General features: G+C 38.3%; 1 protein-coding gene across 1 annotated transcript in view; it reads left to right on the top strand.

Annotated features, from left to right (window-relative positions):
* Positions 1-21120, top strand: part of ccdc33 (coiled-coil domain containing 33) — a 93444-nt gene continuing 72324 nt past the window's right edge. Inside the window, 4 exon segments of the mRNA XM_042344030.1 lie at positions 1-271; positions 1996-2214; positions 2217-2458; positions 3165-3344. Coding sequence (XP_042199964.1) covers positions 1-271; positions 1996-2214; positions 2217-2458; positions 3165-3344 — 912 coding nt within the window.

The raw sequence follows: 21120 nt of genomic DNA, 5'->3' as shown, positions 1-21120 counted from the left end.
ATGCACCGATCAGGATTAAAAATTGAAGTGAAAGAATTAGACTTTGAGTTTGAAATTGTCAACGTTCAGTTTAACGAACTGGGGAAATATGGCTTGAGGCTCACGGTGGAAAACCCTCTGCTGGAAGGTTCAGGGACAGGAGTTCAGCTGTGGGTGAATGATGGCGATGGGGTGTACACAAACTCAGGGACGACAGACATCATCGAACAGACCAATCTTAATGAAATCTACTCCTTTCTCAAGAAGAAATTTGTATTCCGTCTTCCTAAAGGTAACTATCTTGTGACAAACTTTTGCTGAAATGCAAATTCAAAACCAAACTTTGGATTTCTTTCTGTTGCCTTTACCTGTAAATACTGTAGGTTCAGGCCTCATTCTGAAAAGTTGAGTATGTTAGAACATTTTCCTAGACCTGGGTCTGAATCAAGCCAGAATCATGGATATAAGTTCTTTCTCCAACGCTTGTAAATGAAATGAGAACTGAAGGTTTAATGATTGGTGTTAATTGGCAATGTATTGAGAAAGGCCAACAGCAAGTTACATTTGTATAGCGCTTTTCACATTAGGAGGACGTCCTAAAGCCATAACTATCTAGTTAAGTGGAGATGAGTGGAGTTGTACAAATAGGATCTGTCCTGATGTTTTGGAGAAAGCACATTATGAGAGCAATGTCTTGCATTATTTAGGTCTTTCAGAGAAAATAAACAACCCAAAACACTTTTGATTTGAAGTGAAAGTGAATGTTGTTGTAATAGAGAAATTTGAACATGTTTAAAGTGGAGAGGAGTTAACTGTGTGCCTAACCATAGGTAGACCTCAAATAGGAGTGTTATATACAGTATGTAATCAAAGTACAGCTTTCCTGTGGTGAGCTGAGTTCACTAGTTTCCACTTTCGGTAAATTTAATGAGGGATTGATTCTCTGGTAAGATATAAATTCAAATGGGACAGCTCACAGTCCAGACTCCCCAGCTCAGGTAAACTGTTTTAAGGGCATTAAAGATTTACTTCTGCAGATTGCGCTAACTGTGTACAAATGCCCTGCATTATGTAATTAATCCATGTAAGAAAAAAAGGATTCAAAGGGATTCTGTAATATTTTACATTGGTTTATTATATTCTATTTGGGGCACTTGCACTCTACTCCGCATATAGGTTTACACAAGGCTGACCCAGTGCTGTTCAAAAACATTGTAAAGGGGAGGAAAAGGAATCCCTTTGGTAACTCATTGTTGGAAGTCATAGCTGGTATGTAAATGATGCTGGAACCTGAGAATTTCCCCATAAGGAGAGATTTTGTTCAGTGTGTGTATCGGTGATATAATCTGCTCAGTTCTGCAGTTACACTTCATGCTCCTTCAAAAAAGAAAATTCACATTAATGCTCTTTATGTCATGAGAGATCATAGAATTTTCATTTTGTTTCTTTTTACCTCCAAGGTAGCATTTAGAATGAGCTCCAAACATATCTATATTTAAAAAATAATTTTGGTCTTTCAGAAATGGATATGTTTTGGTCACTGCCAAGACTGACTAGAGTGCCCCTGATGCTATTTTTCTAGCATTACACTAGCTATTGTACAGTAGTTATTTTGCTTTATAATGATACAATGATTATCTTTGTATTTGATATAGTGCCTATAATATCAAATATCTCAAAGCGCTTCACGGAGATTTGCTGTAGAAGGTAGTGACTGTGCATTCACAGATGAACGTGGCAGCCAATTTGCACAGCAAATGTTCCACAGACGACCATGAAGTGAACGGCGAAGGTATCTGGAGGATTCTTAATAGTATCATGATATCTTTAGCATCCATCTGAACAGACAAGCTGAATGGACCTGGCTTAATATCACATATGAAGAAATGCACCATCAATGCAATCCTCCCTCATTCCTGGACTGAAGTATCTGTGAGCACAAATTCCCCACAACCTTCATTGGCATTTATGTCACCAACTGAGTCAAAACTAACAGTTTATATCCCCTGTTCACAGGTTATTGTCAAAATGATAAAAATCATGATGTCCGACTAAGAATTGAAGCCTTTCGACTAACTGGTATATCCACTAAGAATGGAAAGAAAGAGGGAGAAGCATTCTTTGCAATCTACCCACGCACAAACACGCCGAGAATTAATGTTTTTGCCAAGAGAAATGAGGACCTGTACTGTTACAACGATGTGATGGCATTGTTGCGGGCGCAGGAGGATGTGCTTGCATGCATTGTGGGAGGATGGCTTATAGCGTGTCCTTTCATGAGGTGCGAGCGCAGACACTGAAAGCTGGAGTAGAGCATGATCCAAAACTGCTCTCAGTAATCGAGGAGGAAGACCATCCCATAAATCCAAAGCTACCAGCAGTGCCTTCTCCACTACCAAAACTAGAGATACCTCCACCTCCTATGATGATACCCCATCAACCGATTCCTTCTCCAGCATTGCGTTCACCCATCCCTGAGGTACGCTGAATAATAATACTACTCCTTCCATTTGGTATAGCAGACATCCCAAAGCGCTTCATGGAATATACTGCGAAATGCAGAGATTGTGTGTTTTGTGGGCAAATAAATAACAATAATGCATGCAACGTGATGTAGCACCTATATGAATATATGTTATATTCACAAGCTCTGATTAACAAGGGATATCAGAGAAGAATTGAGAAGCTACATCTCAGTTGATAGTGTGGACAGATACAAGAAGGAATTGGACACAGTTTTGATGGCGAAGAAAATTGGGGTTATGTGAGATGGAAGGGATGTTTTTTGAATATTGGACTAGTTATTTCTATGTAGCCATTTCTCTTTAACAGGGGTATATATTGGATGCAACACAAACCCTCCTCTCCTTAATATGATTTATCTAACATGGAGCGATTTAACAAATGTTAAACGAATTCTGGCTTAATAACACTAAATCTGCTGCATTTACTTTAAACCAGTAATATTTAGTTCTCTGTGTCAAAATCTGGTCTGGTGATTGATGGACACCTGGTCTGTGCCCTTTATCATTTTAGCCATTTTGTTTCCAGGAGAAATTACCAAATAGGAATGGTCAAGTATTTCAGATGTTACTGTTTTTGTGGTTGCCTCTTGTATTTAGGGCAACTGGGTTCTAAATCATCAAAATGCACATTATTTTTCACATAATCTATTGTTCTCTTAGGGTGATCCCCAGGATGAGTCAGTGGAGGAAATTGACTCTGAATTTCCAGAAGAAAATCAACCCCCCACTCCCGTGCAGGTCCATGCACTACCCCAACGGTTGGCCAGTGATGCCAGCTTACATCTTTCATCACCTGATCATACACCTATGAGGAGCCTTGAGCCTCTTCCTCACACTCATGTAAGTGCCATGGGTAGATTTTCGGGGTTGTTAGTTGAATGTGGCTCTGAAACTTTTTTTTATACATATATATATATATTAAAAAATCCAAGGAATTGGTTGTGCAGAAGGTTGGAACATTGACTTTTCATCTCTGGAATGTAGGATAAAATTCAGTCCAGAACAATGTCATGAAGATATTTTCTTTCCGGCACCTGCAGGTTCTGAGTAACATGAGTTCCGACTATTTCTGTTGATTTAGAATTATGTTGTCACGAACCTGTAGGGCCTGGGTAGCCCTGTATATCGAGATCAAAACTGCTTGCCATATTGTTGGGATGGAGTAACGGAAGCCTAATAATATGTGCTAGCGCTGACCTGGAAATAACTAAATGAGAAATGTTTGTTCAGGAGTTAAATTCATCTTGATGATCACAAAATCTGTTTCTTCTTTCTCTCCATCTGTAAGTATCACTGTGTTATTTTGGCAACCTGTTGCTTTTCTGTTTTTTTTAAAAAAAAGTACTTTATCTCTGATGTCAGACAGACATTATGGCAGAAACATCAACAACACAAAGCACGACATAGTGAACCATTAAATATATAATGTTCTGTACTTCAGAAATAGTACCAACGATACAAAGAACCTAATGAGCATTGACAGAAGATGAAAAATGGGTAAGTCAGGAGCAAAATAATGAGGAAGTAATTCTAGAAACTTCCATCAAAAATTCTGTTTTATAAATAACGCTGAGCTGAGATATCTTCGGGGGGTGCTTTATTGTTCCCTTCTGAGATTACTCCCAGAGGAACAGATCTGTGAGAGCAGAACCTGTTTTCAGAGCACTTTAAAGTACAATTAATTCAAATATTCAGAGGTATGAGCTCATAATAATAATAATCCTTGCACTTGATATAAGGCTTTTCACGTCTTCTAGACGTCTCAAAGCGTTTCACAGAATATACTGTAAAGTGAGTTGATTGTATATTTTATGGGCGAAATGCGGCAGCCAATTGCTCAAAATAAACTGGAACCCCTCACGGTCACCCTGCCTGGAATTGAACCCAGGTGTCTCGCTTGCAAGGCGAGCACTCTAACCACTGAGCTACAGGACTCCATTACTCATTTCTGGCAACGTTTCTCAAGGTAAATTCTGCTGGGAGACAGAGTGCCAAATACAGCTACAAGTGCATGTTCTTAATTTTTAATCCAACTAGTAAACTTGCTGGAGCTACTGGAATTTTGAAGTTTCTGGTTCAGTTGAAAGGGCTCTCACTTTTGAGTCAGAAGGTTGTGGGTTCAAGTCACACATCAGGACTTGGAACCCATATAGTCTATGCTCACATTTCCATCCAGTGCTAGGGGTGTGCTGCACTATTGGACATACTGTCCTTCAGATGAGAGGTTAAACCAAGGTCCCATCTGTCTGCCTATATGTTAAGGATTTCCTGGCACTATTTGAAAAGAGAAAGGAGTTTATCCCAGTGTCCTGGGCAATAATTCCCCTGTTTGTGGGATTTTATTTTTTGATCTTCTGTGCAACATCCAATCTCCTTTCAAATTCTACAGCATGCAAGTGAATTGGGACAATTTAATTATAAATTAGGACATTGGTCTTGAACTGAGACCTGTGATATTGCAAACTAAATGTGGTGCCTGGCCCTTGTAGGTGGGAGGAATATATTCACATTTGAAGCAGAAGATGATGCAATCTCAGTATTGTTATGGAAAAAGGGTTTGCAGTGCACCACATTTGAGGTCTGTAGATAGAAGCAGATCAGTAAATCAATTCTACTTTTTTAGGCTTTTTCTTTTCTTAATTGGAGATTGCCTTTTTAGAGTTCTTGTCAATTGGAGTGGTACAGTGACTGATAGAATGGATGTTTATTGTAACCTCGACAACTGAAGCTGACTGCAAACTGAATAGGCAAGAGGCAGCTACCAGATGGATTTGTAGACTGATTGATTATCTTATTAATATAATCTAATTATTACTTTTAAAACATACCCTTGAGTGGCGAGGGTGACTATAAATTTTAGTTGTAATAAAATGTATCTACAGTAGCTGCCAAATCACTGCAGTTACTTAGTGTACAAATCCCTTTAACCAAATTAATTATCTGTTAAATATTCTGAGCATCTCTATACTGGATTCTTAACCGTGAGGGGTTCCAGTTTATTTTGATGTCTTTAGAATGAAGTCCTTGCCTAATTTTTATTGCATTTTATGATGGAATTAATTTAGAGATGGAGGTAGGAGAAATGGAAAATAAACTCAAAATAGGTCTAAGAAGTGGAAGATATTCAGTCTCGAACAGCACATTTGATTTGTGAATCATGTAGGAGGGTCTGTGATTAATGTGAGTAAGGATCTCAAAAGCCCACAGCTGTCAGTTGAGGCTGAGGGGTATTATTAGTGGAGCATGACTTTGAATCAGGCAAGGCCAAGACAAACTGAGGTTTTTTTCCCCCCTTGTTCCAAATTACAGTTTACTGTTAAATGGCAGTGTTAACGTGTTTTGTGAAGCACCTCATTAGCCGTGCATGTAAAGAAGGGGAGAATGATGTACAGCGTGTCTCAGAGGAAAGTGTGACCCTAAGCATTAATGTGTTCAAATCACAGCTATAAAAGGTCAGTGGAGGGGAACTGTGGAGGAAAATGGAAGTGTACTAAGCGAGTAATGGTATGGTACCTCCCTCGGGAATTGGGGATTGGTGGGAGGGAGGGATAAGGTTGGAAAGGAAAGATGAGGTGGGGACAAAGTTATGATGTATGGTTTAAACCTCAAGGTGACTGGGGAATGGATTAGCAGTCCTTCCATAAATGAACAGTGCCTCAGTATTGTGACGGCCTTCAGACCGTTAGTTCTACTCTATCGTGAAAAGGTGGTGATGAATGCTGTGTGTTTGTTTGTGTGGAGTAAGACCAGAACTTTCATTTAGTACTGATAAAGTTAAAGCCAAAATGGATAGTTTATGGCATTGAGCATTTTGATTTTTTTTTAAATTGCTTGGGGGAAAAAAAACTCTGCCTTCATTGGGAGCAAGCATGATCAGCATATAAAATATTGGTGGTAGGGCCTTGCTATTGATTTTTTCTTACACACACACACCAAATCGATTAAATCAAAAAGTATAATTAGAGAAATCTATTTTTAAAGTCATGAATATTTAAAAATCTGAACTGTTCCTTAAACACAATTGTGTGGTAGGTTGCAGGTTTTTACTTGCGTACCTTGCTGATAGTATGATGATGAACTGCGTATAACTGGGTTACATACCAATGGTATCTCTAGATTCTGCTTTTAAAGGGGATTTGTTTGTTTTGGCTGTGATGGGTCTACTTGCTGTCTGGGCACACACGTGAAGAATGGCCCAGTTGTGTAAGGTGCTAGAGAGTTACACCTGGGCTGAAATGTATTGTACCATATTATGGATGGTGCTGCAGCAGTATTCATGGTGGGGAAAAAGGGGAAGGAGGAAAATCACATTGAGGTTTTTCTTAATAGAATCACTAATTAAGGAATCTTGATAGAAATCCTGTTGATCTACAAGAATTTATGCCTGAAAGTAGATCAAAGCACCTGCAGTCATTACTGGAAGGAATTCCCATTTCATTCCACTGGTTTCTTATTCAAAAATACTGCAAATTAGATTACATTGTCAAAGTGTGTTCAACTTGTAATATTCTCATTCAACTTCTGATGTGAAGTATTCAATCCAGCTGTGTGTGCATGCGCGTGAGTGTGTGTTCCTTACTATGCAAATTGTACAACAAATCATTTACGATTTGTTCCAAATGAAGTTCAAGCCCTACTTGATAGTAACGAGAAAGCTATTTGTTGACAAATGGCCTGATGTGGGCTTGAAGCCACAATGGAGCCGGGCTGACCTGCTATATGTAATTTAGATCCTGTGCAAGGATAACATCATGTTCTGCTTTTCATAATCTAATGTTATCCTTGCAGCAGCTATATCCTTAACTTTTATCTGTCATTGCTTTTCTGTAAGTTGGCAGCTCTAGTTGTTGCTGATGTCACATCAGGACCTGAGATCATACAACATAATATCATAGGCTGACATTCCAGTACAGTACTGAGGAGTGCTGCACTTCCTTTGGATGAAGTGTTTACCTGAGGTTCCGTCTGCCTGTTCTGGTGGACATTAAGGATCCCATGGCATTATTCAAAGAAAAGGAACACTTTCATGTGGATCTGTCCAACAATCCTCCCAATAAATGTATCAATTGTGGGACTGTGCCTGCATGTAAATTGACTGCTGGATTTGCTTACAAACACAGTCACTACGTGAAATGCTTTGAAATCCCTTAATCTTACAGGTGCTGCATCAAATATAAGGATTATCTAAGACGAGAGTTTTGTTGCATTTGGCAATGTAGTATTACCCTGGTGGTTGTGAAAAACAGTTTGAAAGAATGTGTGACAATTTACAGTTAATTCTGTAAATTATTCAACATGGGAACACAGGATCCGAAGTCCCTTTTTAAATTATGTACCAGATCGGTATTTCCTCAGAGAGCAGAGCTGAGATTCAAGAGTTTTATTACTTCCAAGTCTTCAGACGGTGGAGTTTGGTTTGCGGTGGTGATGGAAATTTATTCTGCAAATTGCTCCTGAAATCTCGATGATAATCTAAACTGCCCTGAAGGGATTATTAGTTTTGCAGTTGTATCTCAACTCTCAGTGGGAAAAGTGTAATGAAAGAGTATGGCATCTCTGCAATGCGTTCAATAAATGTAGTTCAGGATTGTATCTATAAAGAAATGAAAAGTAATGATATTCATGGAAAATGTTCCAGCAGCGTTTCATACAAAGCACATGCTTCCTTCATGAAAGTAGTTCAATTTCAACCACTGAATTGCCTGATCTGAGTGTGTGAGTCAACAGTAAATCTATAGTCCCCTCGCAGCTCGGTATTGACTACGAAACTTCATCAATGGCCAAATTAATTCTTGGTACAGTGCTACAATGGAGGTAGGAATATGTGGGCATCACTCTCTTTTTAGTGAGGAGTAGTAGGAGGAGGGGAAAAGAATGTAAAATATTTAGTTTTGACACAAGTCAAACCAACTAAATAGACCACCTCAATTCCTGGCTGGGGGCATTGCGACCAATTTCGGGAGGTCCTTTGGGTTACAGAAGATAAACATTACTTGAGGTTAATCTGCAACGAAGTCTGAGAATTAACAAACTGTTAAATTGGTAATCGAGTCTGAAATCTTGTAAGATACTTGAGTCCATGTGGAACGTATACACAATCTTACATTTGTGACGAACTTTTAGTTTTTCCCAACCAAGGATTAAGGGAAATGGAGTGACATTGTAAAGAATTTGAGCTCCTAATGAGTCAGTTTCACATGAAGAAGCGGCTTGACCAGCATCTGAGCCATACAGTCCCAGGGGTTTCCCAGGTTCAATCCTTCATCTGTGCTGCTTGAGACAGTAGTTGGAATACTACCAGTTATCCCAGCAGGATGCAGGGGGAGGAAATCCACAAACAATGTTCTCATTCCTGATTGCTCTCCAGTGAATTGGAAAGATCATGTGAGAATAATGTTTGACCTCTTCCCTCTTCCCATGGTTCAAAGCTGAACACTCACAATCTAAACATAATAATCCTGATATTTGTTATAGAACCCTTCACTTTGGGCAGATGTCTCAAAGCACTTCACAGGACTGTAGGCTGTAGGTTCACACATACCACTTTAAATATTTTGTAAAGGTGGAACTATTTCCCCAGGGTCTGCAGGAAAGGAGAAAATTGTAGGAGGGGAATTTTAAAAAAAACTGACAGAAGTTTGCTATCAGTCCAGTTATACAGAAATAAAATATTTTTAGAAACTGCACCCTTTTATGTTCCAGAACTTATGAAAATTGTAGACCATTAACTGGCTGTGATTTCACAATAATAATCCTTGCATTTGATATTATAATAATAACAAAACATCCTTACATTTGATATAGCGCCTTATCACATCTTCGAGATGCCTCAAAGCGCTTCACAGAATATACTGTAAAGTGAATTGACTGTATATTTTGTGGGCGAAACGTGGCAGCCATTTGTGCACTGCAGTCTCCCACAAACTGTCATGGGTTGAAGTGACCAATTTTTTAAAATTATTCATCCCTTAAATGCCTTGTCACATTGTTGAGATATGTCAAAGCGCTACTATGAAATGGATTGACTGTGTATTTTTTGGGTGAAATGCAGAATAACCTGGGCTGCCCATTCATTCAAGTAGATGTTACTGTGACCTTTGGCATTAAAGCTCCATACTGTGTTTAAAGGTCTGTTTACAACAACTCTGGTGGCTCCAGTCAGGGACCATTATTTCCCAATCTGTCAATGTTATTGTAAGTTAATGTTTAACTGGCCTCCTCTCAACTGTTTCCCTCTTTACCCATTAGGTTGATTACACGCTACCAGTTTGTGTTTGTAGTTGCATTCATTGAATCTTTTGAGGCGAACATTATAAATGGTCATTTGGAATTCAGCTGTCTCAGATTACAAACGGTTGAGAAAACTGTCTATGGACATCCTTTAAAACATTTAACATAATGCAGTAAATATTTTTTTAAATGCATGTATCTTACTGATTACTGTAACTATTCAGTGACATTTTGAAGGGATGGTTGAGGAGCTGCTGTGTGGCAACATGAAATTGCATTGTTACCTCTTGGCATTTACCTTGGTTACCAGCAAACAGTAAAAAACAGCACTGCATATTGCTTTGTGTATCAATCTAAAGGATACAATCTAATGTGGTGGAGGTTATCTGGTTAGAATAGTATTAATATGAAAAACTAATCACCCATTCAAAGACTTTTGGAGTTAAGGTAATACATGAAAATCAGTGGTTCACATAAACTAGTCCATATTTGATGGTCTGTGTTGTGCTGTAACTTTATTCTGATTTTTTTTATTTGCTTTCAAAAAAACATTGGATTAATGCACTCTGTAATATATTTTTAGATCAGGGTCTATGTGTGTATTATTGGATGAATGTTGTACTTTTAATGCTGGACTTCTCTATCCTGTTGCCAAAATAAGGTTGAACCAGTGTTCTGTATTTTCTTCTGACTTTGAAGTTGCAATTTGCAATGATTTGATGATAATTGATTTTATTTACAAACCGATTCACTTGTAACAGCAGAAGATTCAGTTTTGTGGGTATCACTTATTGCTCCTAGAAAGGGAATGCAAACCAGTTGTGTTAAGTCGTGTATGTGTGTGATGATATGAGGTACTATGAATCAGGCTGGAACAATCCATTGGGTCACCTAACTTCCTGCAGTTATCTGGCAGAAAAATGGGTTAGTACTCGGACCCTGCAATATCAAAGAATAAGGAATCTCTGAGGTTTGTCACTAACCACATTTTTGGCATACTATGAAGCATCTGTTTAGCTCAGGCTTTGCTTTCTATATTTGAGCCATCTTCCATGCAACCAGTTTCCCTTATAACATGTAATTTAGTGATATGAACCAGTCTTACATGGCACCTTATCAAATATCTTCTGAAAACCCATCTGTGTATACTTTATGGTCCCTTTCTCTACACAGATTCTCATTCCCCATCATATTGCTATCAGGGTAGATCGGAGTGTTGGCCTTCTCCCTTGCACTGAATTAGAATGTGAAAGGCAATTATACCGGTAACCAATTCTGATCATTTTTATTTCTGCAGGGATGTTTCTGCAGACTTACCTTCTCTATGCGGAATCAGTAACATGGGAAACATTTTGTATTTGATTCTGATGGCTATTGAAAGCCAATTAAAATTTTAACTTCGAGAAATGATCTTGGGAATAAGATAAACAATTGGCACCATAGTTCAGCCACATTTGACTGGGAGCTGAATGTAAAAGGCTTGCTTTTTGTGGCTTGTGATGCAAGGAAGGCTTATGCCTTTTATGTCTTATCTGACAGCAACATATTCTGGGAAATGAGATCTGGTTAATAGACCCTTTTTACACTTGTTTTGGGTCAACGTAGAGCTGTGAATAATATAATCTTTAATCATCTGTTTGAGGGTTTAGCAGCTTTCATTCATTTTGATGTACAGCGCAGTGACATAATCAGTTCTTGTGTTATGCCTATAATCCCTCCAAAGGACAATGTGCAATGTTTATACTGTGGTGCAACAGTCCCACATTGCTCAATTTAATCGAGCCTTCCATACCCTCCCACTTACTAGAGATCAGCACTTTACTTAGAGCATTATTGGTGGCTTGTTTTTGCAACTGCATTAAAAATAACAACATTTAAAGACTACATTGCACAATAATAAGTTTAAATTTGGGGGGGAAATTTAAAAATGAACAATGGAAATGCACAGCAGGTCTGAATTTATGTTTTTGTTTTCCTGGTCTGGTTACACCCATTTGCTTCAAACCTATGAAGAATATTCTCGAGTCCAAATGTTTGTTCTGATGAATGGTCTCAGCCTAAACCCTAAACTGTCAAACCCTGATGATCTGGTGATGTATTCTGCATTTTCATAGCATAATAGAGAGAAGCCTGTCTTAGGGACTCTCCCACAACAGGGATGTTTGCCTTTCTTAAGTCTCATCTTTGTAAGCTTGGAGGATATGTTACTTGCTGAATTTCTTTGACTCTGAAAACGTGGACTTTTCTTTTAGTGTCGTGTTCTGTGTGGAGGCTTGCACTGCAGTGCTCTGACCAGATGGTTTCTTTGCCTGTAAAACTGTTGGGAATGAGGTGACCGACATTAGGCTTGCTGTTAGTTGCACAGAACCTGTGGACTGTTTCCTTCCATATTAACAATGATTGTCTCGTGTTATGAAGCCAGGAGCCCTTATTCTGGGGAGCTGATTTTAACATGAGCATTGCTGAAAATCACTTCTCCTCATCTGGCAAGGATTTAAAAATGATCCTTCTCAATTTCTTTCCTTCAATCTGACTGGCCAGCTTCACGTCAGCACTTGGGTGCCTCCAGATCTTCTACATGAAAATGAACACAGACAACTGGAAGCTGTTTGAAGATCTCCTAGCTAATACTTTTTTTGTTTATTCAGCCAAAGCTTTTCAAAACATCAAAAGAAAATCTAATCTTTTTTCCACATTTACATGGCAACAGGTGTGTGATTTGATTGTCAGGATGGCAGTCCCTTAACTGGAGCTGATTCTCTCACAAGTGTGGGAATCCCATGTTTCATCATTGACAAATTACCATTTGTTAATGGTAAAACTCAGACTTATAAATTGCTGTTGCTTCACACTCTCCTTGTTTGTGCAATTTGTTCTTGGCTTTAAATACATTTTAGGTAATTTGTAATGAATTATCTTTTAACAGATGGTTGATTGCATCCCTTGAATAAATAAATATGCACCTTCTTGTGGTCTGGATTCATTAAACCTCGCTAGATTGGAATTGTGAAATTGCATGCTTTCTGCAGGGAAATCATTGCCCATCTTTTTCATGTTGGAAATGTGAAATCTTTTCTGATGTTGTGGTTGCCATGGCATTGCTCAATGTTAGCTGCTGTTTAGCTGTGCTGGGAGAGCAAGATGGTAAATCTCATAAAGAAGGAAGGCAGACAGGAGCTGAGGTGCTCAGTGTCTTGCAGTCAATTAGTTAAACTCTCAGGAGTTCTAGGAAGGCAGTTTTAATAATTCCTTTATCCTAAGGAGCATCTTTTCTATGAGCGAAGACTTGAATGAGCTAATCGGTTGACACATTACTCTTAGTGTCCATCAGGCCTTATACCTTTCTAGATAAACCTTTTAATAAAAGGCAGTTTTTTTATTTTGCCCTCATTCAATAAATCACTTGGCCCATTTAAATATTACTTTCTAGATAACGGAGCAACGGTTTTATTTTACAATTATGACCATCGCAGCAGCTAAGGTGTCGTTCAACCCAAGGACTCAATTTGACTCTGTTTATATAGTGCACTATGGAACAATGATCTGTGGCTTCTTTTCATTGAGCAACAAAAATTTCCTCTTTAGTTCAATGCCCAAGATGCTCCATAACTTCTTTCTGACAAGAAATCTCATGGCATGGATGCATGTGTATTCTAGAATACAATATACAAAATTTGTACTTTTTTTTTAAAAAAAGCAAGAAAACCTATAGGTAAGGAGTAGTGTAACACATAAATTAATATCAAAACCTATAAAGGAATATTTTGTAAGTCTTGTTCTCACATGTACTGCATACACTACATGGCTCAGTTGGTAGCATTCTTGTCTCTGAGTCAGAAGGTTGTGGGTTCAAAACCCCACATTGGGAATTTGAGCTCATTGTCTACGCTGACACTTCAATGCAGTGCTGAGGGTGTCTTGCATTATTGGAGGTGCTGCCCTTTGTGGATGAAATGTTAAGACAGAGTCCAATGTACTGTTCGAGATCCCACAGCACTACTGTATTTGAGAAGAGAAGTTTTTCCCAGTACCCTGGCCAACAATCTCCCAAAGTGGAGTCCTGTAGCTCAGTGGTTAGAGCACTCGCTTTGCAAGTGAGAGACCCGAGTTCAATTCCAGGCAGAGGGCGAAACCTTGGGCAAGTTTCCTTACTCCACATGCCTAATAATAATCCCTCCAAAACCCCAAAAAACAATAATAAATTGGTCATTTTCAATCTACGACTGTTTGTGGGACATTGCTGTGCGCAATTGGCTGCCGCATTCGCCCACAAATATACAGTCAATTCACTTTACAGTGTGTTCTGTGAAGCGCTTTGGGACGTCCTCCCGACGTGCAAAGCGCTATATCAAATGCAAGGATTAAAAAAAATAAAACAAGTCAATTCACTTTATAGTTGTTTGGCACAGTGGTGTGTCACTAGACTCTACAGTAAATCCTATGAAGTGTTTTGAGACATTGACAGTGTGATAAAAGTGCAATATCATACAAATATTATTTACCGAGCTAAAGTAGTGTATGTATTTATATGTCACAAAAATACTTAATGAATCATGTGGGGTGTTCAACATCAGAATCTAGAGTATTTGTTCTGAATGGCACCTGCTTGTTGGGAGAGGATCATGTGATTCCATTAATTTGCAGCGAGAATTTTATTTTACATGCATGAGTATCGCCATTTCTGTTTTCACCTGCCTGACTTAACAGTCAGTGATCTTGAAAATCTCAAATGCACAATATTTAGTAAATAATCTTGCATTTAAAAAAATCTTCAAGGAGCAAGAATTAAACTAGCGACAGGGACTCATGATATATTTCCCTTTGTGGCAAATCGTTGATTAAATACGCTTGATGATTTTTTTTAAAATGTAAATTTCTGCATGACCTATAAATGCTTTGCTCGAAAATTGTTCCATTTCAGTCAATGCTAAATTAGTCTCGTTTTTTTTGTAATCAACAGGAAAATGGCTCTACATGTTTCTAATGTCAGGCTGTCAGCTACAACCTGTCACCTTGAGCAGGCAGGGGGTTCTGACTTGCTAGACACTTTAGATTATTAGTCGCAGGCCAGTGGCTCTGGTGAGCGCTGAACTGTTATTAAGACTTACTGCTATCAGTGGGACAATGCTTAATGGAACAATCCGTGTGCTGTTCAGGCGACAGCTAAAGTGCTTTTAAAGAGAAAATTTAAAAGGTTTCTTTTGAATTGATAGCGACAACGATTTAGAAAGACTCTGTTCTATTTTAAATGTACATTCAGTTTTTACAATATCTAAACCTTCTGATGAAATGCTTTTTTTTAAAACTGTTGAGGGTTTTGTTATGAATAGAGTGTTATAAATGCCTAGGGTGTTATATTGTACATTTTGGTTGTGAATCTCCATGAGAGATTCAATATCAATGCAGTATTACTGTGCCAAAGAGTCAGTAATGGCTTCATTTTAAAATGAAAAATGTTTGAATGCCATTCTTGCATCCTTGGGGATCCAGATTCATATGTAGATTTGTATTGTTACAGAAAAGTACGGTACTTAAATTCAGTGGAAGTCAAACAGGTGATTTAAGAAACTGCTTCATTTTGTAATGGAAAGTCAGCAGGTTGTGTATTCTGGAAGGATGAAATCAAATGAGCTAAAAGGACCATTTTCATCTGAACTGTTTTGTGATTGTGTGACAATTGTAGAGGAATTCATACTGCAGCAATGCCCTTTTTAGATGATTGTAATTATGCTATGAATATTTATTGCATCATATTGCAGTGTAATCAATTTCCTCAATAGCTAAGTTGGCAGACAATCAGACTTGGTAGCAGTAGGTTCTGAGTTTGGATCCCAATGGGTGGACTGTGTACTAAATAATAACAATAATAATAATTATCATCATCTTTGCATTTGATGTACCGCCTTATCATGTCTTCGAGATGAATGAATTAATTGTATATTTTACGGGTGAAATGCAGCAGCCAATTGCGCAAAGCATATTGTTATTGGATGAATCCTTGTTTTGTTATGTTTCTGAGAATGGGCCAGGAATGGTGCAGTGAGAAACTTCAATAGGAGCTCAGTTAAAATGCGATTTGGGATTAACTTGCTTGAAGTCCCCTTGTGTGTGTTCTGTCTGTCTGATCGTTGGTTTTTGATTATTCTATTTGGTGAATTTCATGATTGCAGAATCCTTTTATCTCCTTCCTTTTGTTATCATTCAGTTCCAGCTTTCGTGAGTTTTTTTTCATGTAACCTTCAAAAGAATGTCAACATTTCTTTCAGCTTTATGTAACTTTTCTGCCAGTTTGAGTAACTTTTTTGTCAACACTCGTGAGGTGCAACAGCAAACAGTAGTGCTGAATCAATGAGCTGATGTGAAATACAAAGCTTCAATTTATCTAATAATAATAATATTCCTTGCATTTGATATTTGACCTTATCACGTTGTTGAAGAAGATAACCATTGGTTACTCACTTTAAGGCACTATATCAAAGGCCAGGATTATTTTATTGTTGGTTTGCAAGGAGCAAAGCAGCTTTGAATGCTGAACAATATCAACAGAACAAGCAGATCTGGGGTAACCAGTTAACTTAGCATTTATTGAATGGATGACTTTTTAAATGTAAATATAGGTAATAAATTAAGTATAGTAGATGGTGCATCATCTGTAATCTTTTTCATGAGTTAATTACATAATTAAGAGAACATGTATGCATTTTGCCCATGGATTATTTAGCCCAACCTGCATTTTAATCCGTTTTACCCTTCATTGTTCAAAAACTGGTTTCACAAATATTTTTTTCCTGCAAAGTTATATTTGCATTGTTCAAGTTGAAGGACATTGGTGCTAAGAAATGGAACTTTTTCCATTTCAGGCACTTGTCAGATTGTCAGAATTGATTGCTAAATGGGTGCTTATTGACTAATTGCTACCCTCATGAAAACCGCCTCCTTGAGTTCTTCAATACACAAAATAGAATCCATTCATTCCATGATTGGGCAAGTTTGTTGAATACTTTATGCAACAATTCCCTCTTGAGAATGAATATAGATGTTCTTACTCGTAAGTATTGATTTTAATTCTAAAATTACAGATGGATCTACAGGGTCTCTTGCATTCTGATCCATCTATTAGTTTCCATTGTTTTTCAGACACCAATTGCTGACGCTAATGAACTTCTGATTGTATTTGCATTGGGATTTTCCTCCAGAAATGGCTATTTATTTGGGCTCCAATGTTTAGTGACAGATTATTCCTCCTCCATATATTGAAGCTATTTGAACACCAGGAGCTTACACAGTATGTTGTGAATATCCTGTTCATTGCTGAAATACTAGAATTATTTTTGCTGTTTCTCTTAAGCTCACTTTATGTGCCAAACCACACTGTATATGTGATGTGTGTATGGTAAAACTCAGGAGAATTGTCTCCATCCATCTTTGTGATCATGAACTATTGATCTGTCTGCCCTCAATTTCAGAAGTATTTAAGAGATATCATACTAGTCGTGTATGTGAGTGTGTATGTGTTTGAAAATATGGTTTGTTGATGCAGTTGCTGTAATGTCTAAATAAAGTGAAATGATAATGCACCAAAGGCTTATTTAAGTCATCCGTTCCACAGACGACAGCTTGCAATTAATTTCAGCATTTCTATCTGTAGAATGTATTTGTGTCCTGACATGTACAGTATTGCAATACTCAGTGCATTTTAGAAAATATTGGCAAGCTTCCCGTTGCTTATCCAGCTATGACCACCCTATTTGTTAGGCCTTTGGTTTGCAAGGATGGCAATAACCTGAGTGAGGAAAAATCCCAGCTCTCAGTAGTAATTATAGGATGCAAATGCAGGTGAAGTAAACTAGAAATCCCAAATTGTAGTTCTTACTGAGCTTTTTTTTTCCCCCCCTCCTAAGAAAGCTGAAACGCAAATGGTTAAACAAATTGTCTAGTAAGCAACTCCTGTTGACCAACTGAAATCTTTCTGAGCGGTGTTCCAAAGTTAACTGGGATTCTGACATTTAAATATTGGACATTAAACCCTCTGAGTACAAGGCCAGGAAATCGAGAGATTTAAATGTTAAAAGTTCTTTGATTTCTGCAGCATAGATCTCTGACCTCAGGCTGCATGAAGGCAGGGCCCACTTTGTGATTCCAATTAGTGTAATTTTCTGTTTGCCTTTTCCCTCTGCATTGCTGTCACTGTCCACTGATGGCATTTGTCAAGGTAAATTGAATTAATTTGGTTAAAGACACAAATCAAATAAGCTGCAAATGCAGTCAACTGACCAAGCCTGATGATTCTTCAGTTCCTCTTTAAGACAATCTGATGGGATCTGAGTTAGCTGCAGATATTTGGGCTGATCAGTTCAAGTGAAAGCAGATCTGGTCTTCTCTTTGGACTGATTTTTATAAACAGTGTAAACACTTCAAGCATACAACAAATGCATTAGGGAATAAGAAATGAAGTGAAAATCTGGAAAAACAATTGGAAAAATTGGAAATCAACATATCCAAGAAACCTAAGCTGACATTTCAGACATATCCCTACATCCAAATGGAAACATTGGACTATGAGAACTGTTATTTTCTGTCTTATTCAAAGATGTGGGCTATGCCTGTAATTTGAACTCATCAGGAAAACCTTTTTGAATGCCTGAAACTGTACTGAAATAAAATTGTTTGCTACTAATATCCTCGGGCACCGAGATCCAAGGACAATGAAGGCAATTGTAGGGTGTTCACTCCAGCCACAACTAAGGACGGTAAACTAGAACATAACCTGTGCTTCCCTGAGCTATATGGCTCAAATGCACACTGGGCAGAGACTTCACTAATTGAGCCTTCAGAGGAGCTCTAACACCCTTTTTATATGGGTTTGGGGATCTAATGGGATTCACTGTTTGGGGGGTTTTGAGATCAAATGTGATGGAATTTAAAAACTGCAAATGCTGAAAATCCTCAGCAAATAAATCAGCAGCTGGAGGAGGAAGCTACATCAATGTTCTGGATGGAACGACCCCAGTGCTGCTTTTAGAAATCAATATTCAACTGCAATCTTTTTCAATGTGTGTTTTACTAGACTGTGTACTGTGAATGGTTGTGTCTATAGCATACACAGGGATCGAAGGGTCTGAAGATGTGTTAAATAATAATCCTTATTTTTATAGCACCTTGTCAACGTTGAAACATCTCAAAACAAGTGGAGGCTCCTTCAGGTAATGGGAGGATGTCACCAGTAATTGCTAGTAATAACTAGTCCAGTGTAGTGACTGTTTTATAGGGAAACATTGCCAATTAGTACCAGCTAAGTCTCCCAAATAGCCATTTATGGCCAGCACATTGAAGGGAAAAATAATTTCTCTTTTTTTCAGTAGTGCTGAGGGAATTTTAAGATCCATCTGCACAGGCAGATGGAGCCTGGGTTTGACGTGATCTGAAAGATGGCACATCTGACAATGCAGGGCTCTCCTCAGTATTGTTCAGTATCCTGGAGTGTCGGCTTATACTGTGCGCTCAAGTCAAGAATGGGATGGCTTGAACCCACAGCCTTCTGATTCAGAAGCAAGAGTGCTGACTGGACCAAGCAGTTGCCTTGTAGCTGTGTTCGCAAAGTCTTCGCGGGCACATTTGGGGGCTGCTGGGCCTATTGATGGCTCACGGGAAGCCCTGAGTAATCAGCATCAGGACAAAAACATCTGACTTGCTAATTCGCCACAGGTCATTTCAATCTTGGTTTCATTATCGCTCGGGCAGATTGTGTTTTCACACAGACGTCCTTTGAGAGATCCTTCCCTCCTGTGAATAACATTAAGGGCCTTGCATGTAGTGTGCCACGTGCTGAGAAAAACGTGCTTACTAATTATTACTAATCATGATTGTGAGTAATCTGGAGTGACTGCAATTTCACACATTGAGTACTTGTGGATGAAAAATCCCACATGATAATAAAAAATAATAATAATAAAACACAAAAGCTGTTCCCACTGCAGAAAATGAAGTCGAATATTAGGTTCAATATGGTTAAAATTCTCCCAAAAGGGAGGATCAGTAAGCTTTAACTGTGAACGACCAATCAAGTTATACTGGCACTTTTAACCATCGCTGGTAAGTGGCTGATGAAGAAGGAATTTGGCTTTGGATCTTGTTTGCATTAAGTCATGTCCTTTTTGATTTTTTTTTACCTGATCCTTAATCCTTTAGTCTTGTGAAACTGATCCCTGATTCAAAATTTGTTTTGGTAGTTCTGCTTTTGATGCTTGGATATCAATGTACAAGTGGAATACTGTATTATGTTTCATTTTATTAAACTTTTGTCCCTTCTCACCTGGGTGTGGCTGCAACTGGCAAATCTTTGCACAGGAAATTTATGTCTAAGGATTTCAGGCAAGTGTAGTGTGATAGTGGTTAGGAGGGAGAAGCCTGGCTGATGTTGCCCTCCATGACATTGGGACCCTATCCTGCATGCGGGACACTATATAAATATAGTTGTTGCTATTGACCCAGACCTTTTGGATCTTGTATCACTCAGCCTGAGATTGGCACTCTCAGCACAGTGTGGGAGTCAGTGAGGTTCACATAGTTCATTAAAATTGTTGTACATTTCAATTGCTTTGTGCTTGCTGAAGAGTGTTGCTTGTGACCACACTCGTGCTGGGAGAAGAGCATGATCAGTGAGGGAATCGGCTTAATTCTTTATCCCTTGGGTTGGGGTTTGGGGGAAGGGTGGAGGGGAGGTATCTGGATGGGGGTTGGTGGATGGGAGGCATCATGCCCTCATTGACCTGTGTTCTGGCTTATTCTCCTTTTTTTTCTGTTAAATTAATGCTTTAGAAAAAATTCTCTTATGTGAATAAAATTGGACTAGTGAGAGTGCGGATGAATATATAAATATATACGTACAGTGTTTGATGTTGCAGTTCCTGCTGTCAATCTTTAAAATCAGACAAATTGATGTTGACAGCGCAAAATCAATTCCAGGTAGTAAGCGGAGTGTTCAAAAAAAAATGTATTGGCAGGTTCGTAACCCCTGAATTCTGATGATAATACTTTACATCCATATAGAATATAAAAAACACAATTAGATTGGGTTGGAGACTTGGTTTCATTCTCTTTTGGGAGTGGACAAGGGAGGAGGGATGGAGAGGAGGAGAAGGAGGAAAGAGATTGAGATGCGCGAAACTCAAAAGAAAGTCACAAGCTTTTATATACGCTAACTATTTTAGCAATGTTTCATATTGATCTGCCTTTGTGTATAGATGCTCCAAGGTGCTGCCCTGCATGAGGAGTGCTATATAAATGCAACTTATTGTTGCGGTAGATATAACAATCTATAAATGACTATTTTTAAAAACATTTTATGTATCATTCTAAATTATTATGCAGTTACAGTAAAATCAAT

This window comes from Callorhinchus milii, unplaced genomic scaffold, assembly GCF_018977255.1.
Source record: "Callorhinchus milii isolate IMCB2004 unplaced genomic scaffold, IMCB_Cmil_1.0 Scaffold26, whole genome shotgun sequence".
In the NCBI taxonomy this organism is placed as follows: domain Eukaryota; kingdom Metazoa; phylum Chordata; class Chondrichthyes; order Chimaeriformes; family Callorhinchidae; genus Callorhinchus; species Callorhinchus milii.
Note: the sequence above shows the minus strand (reverse complement) of the source record. Positions and strands in the feature narration are given on the sequence as shown.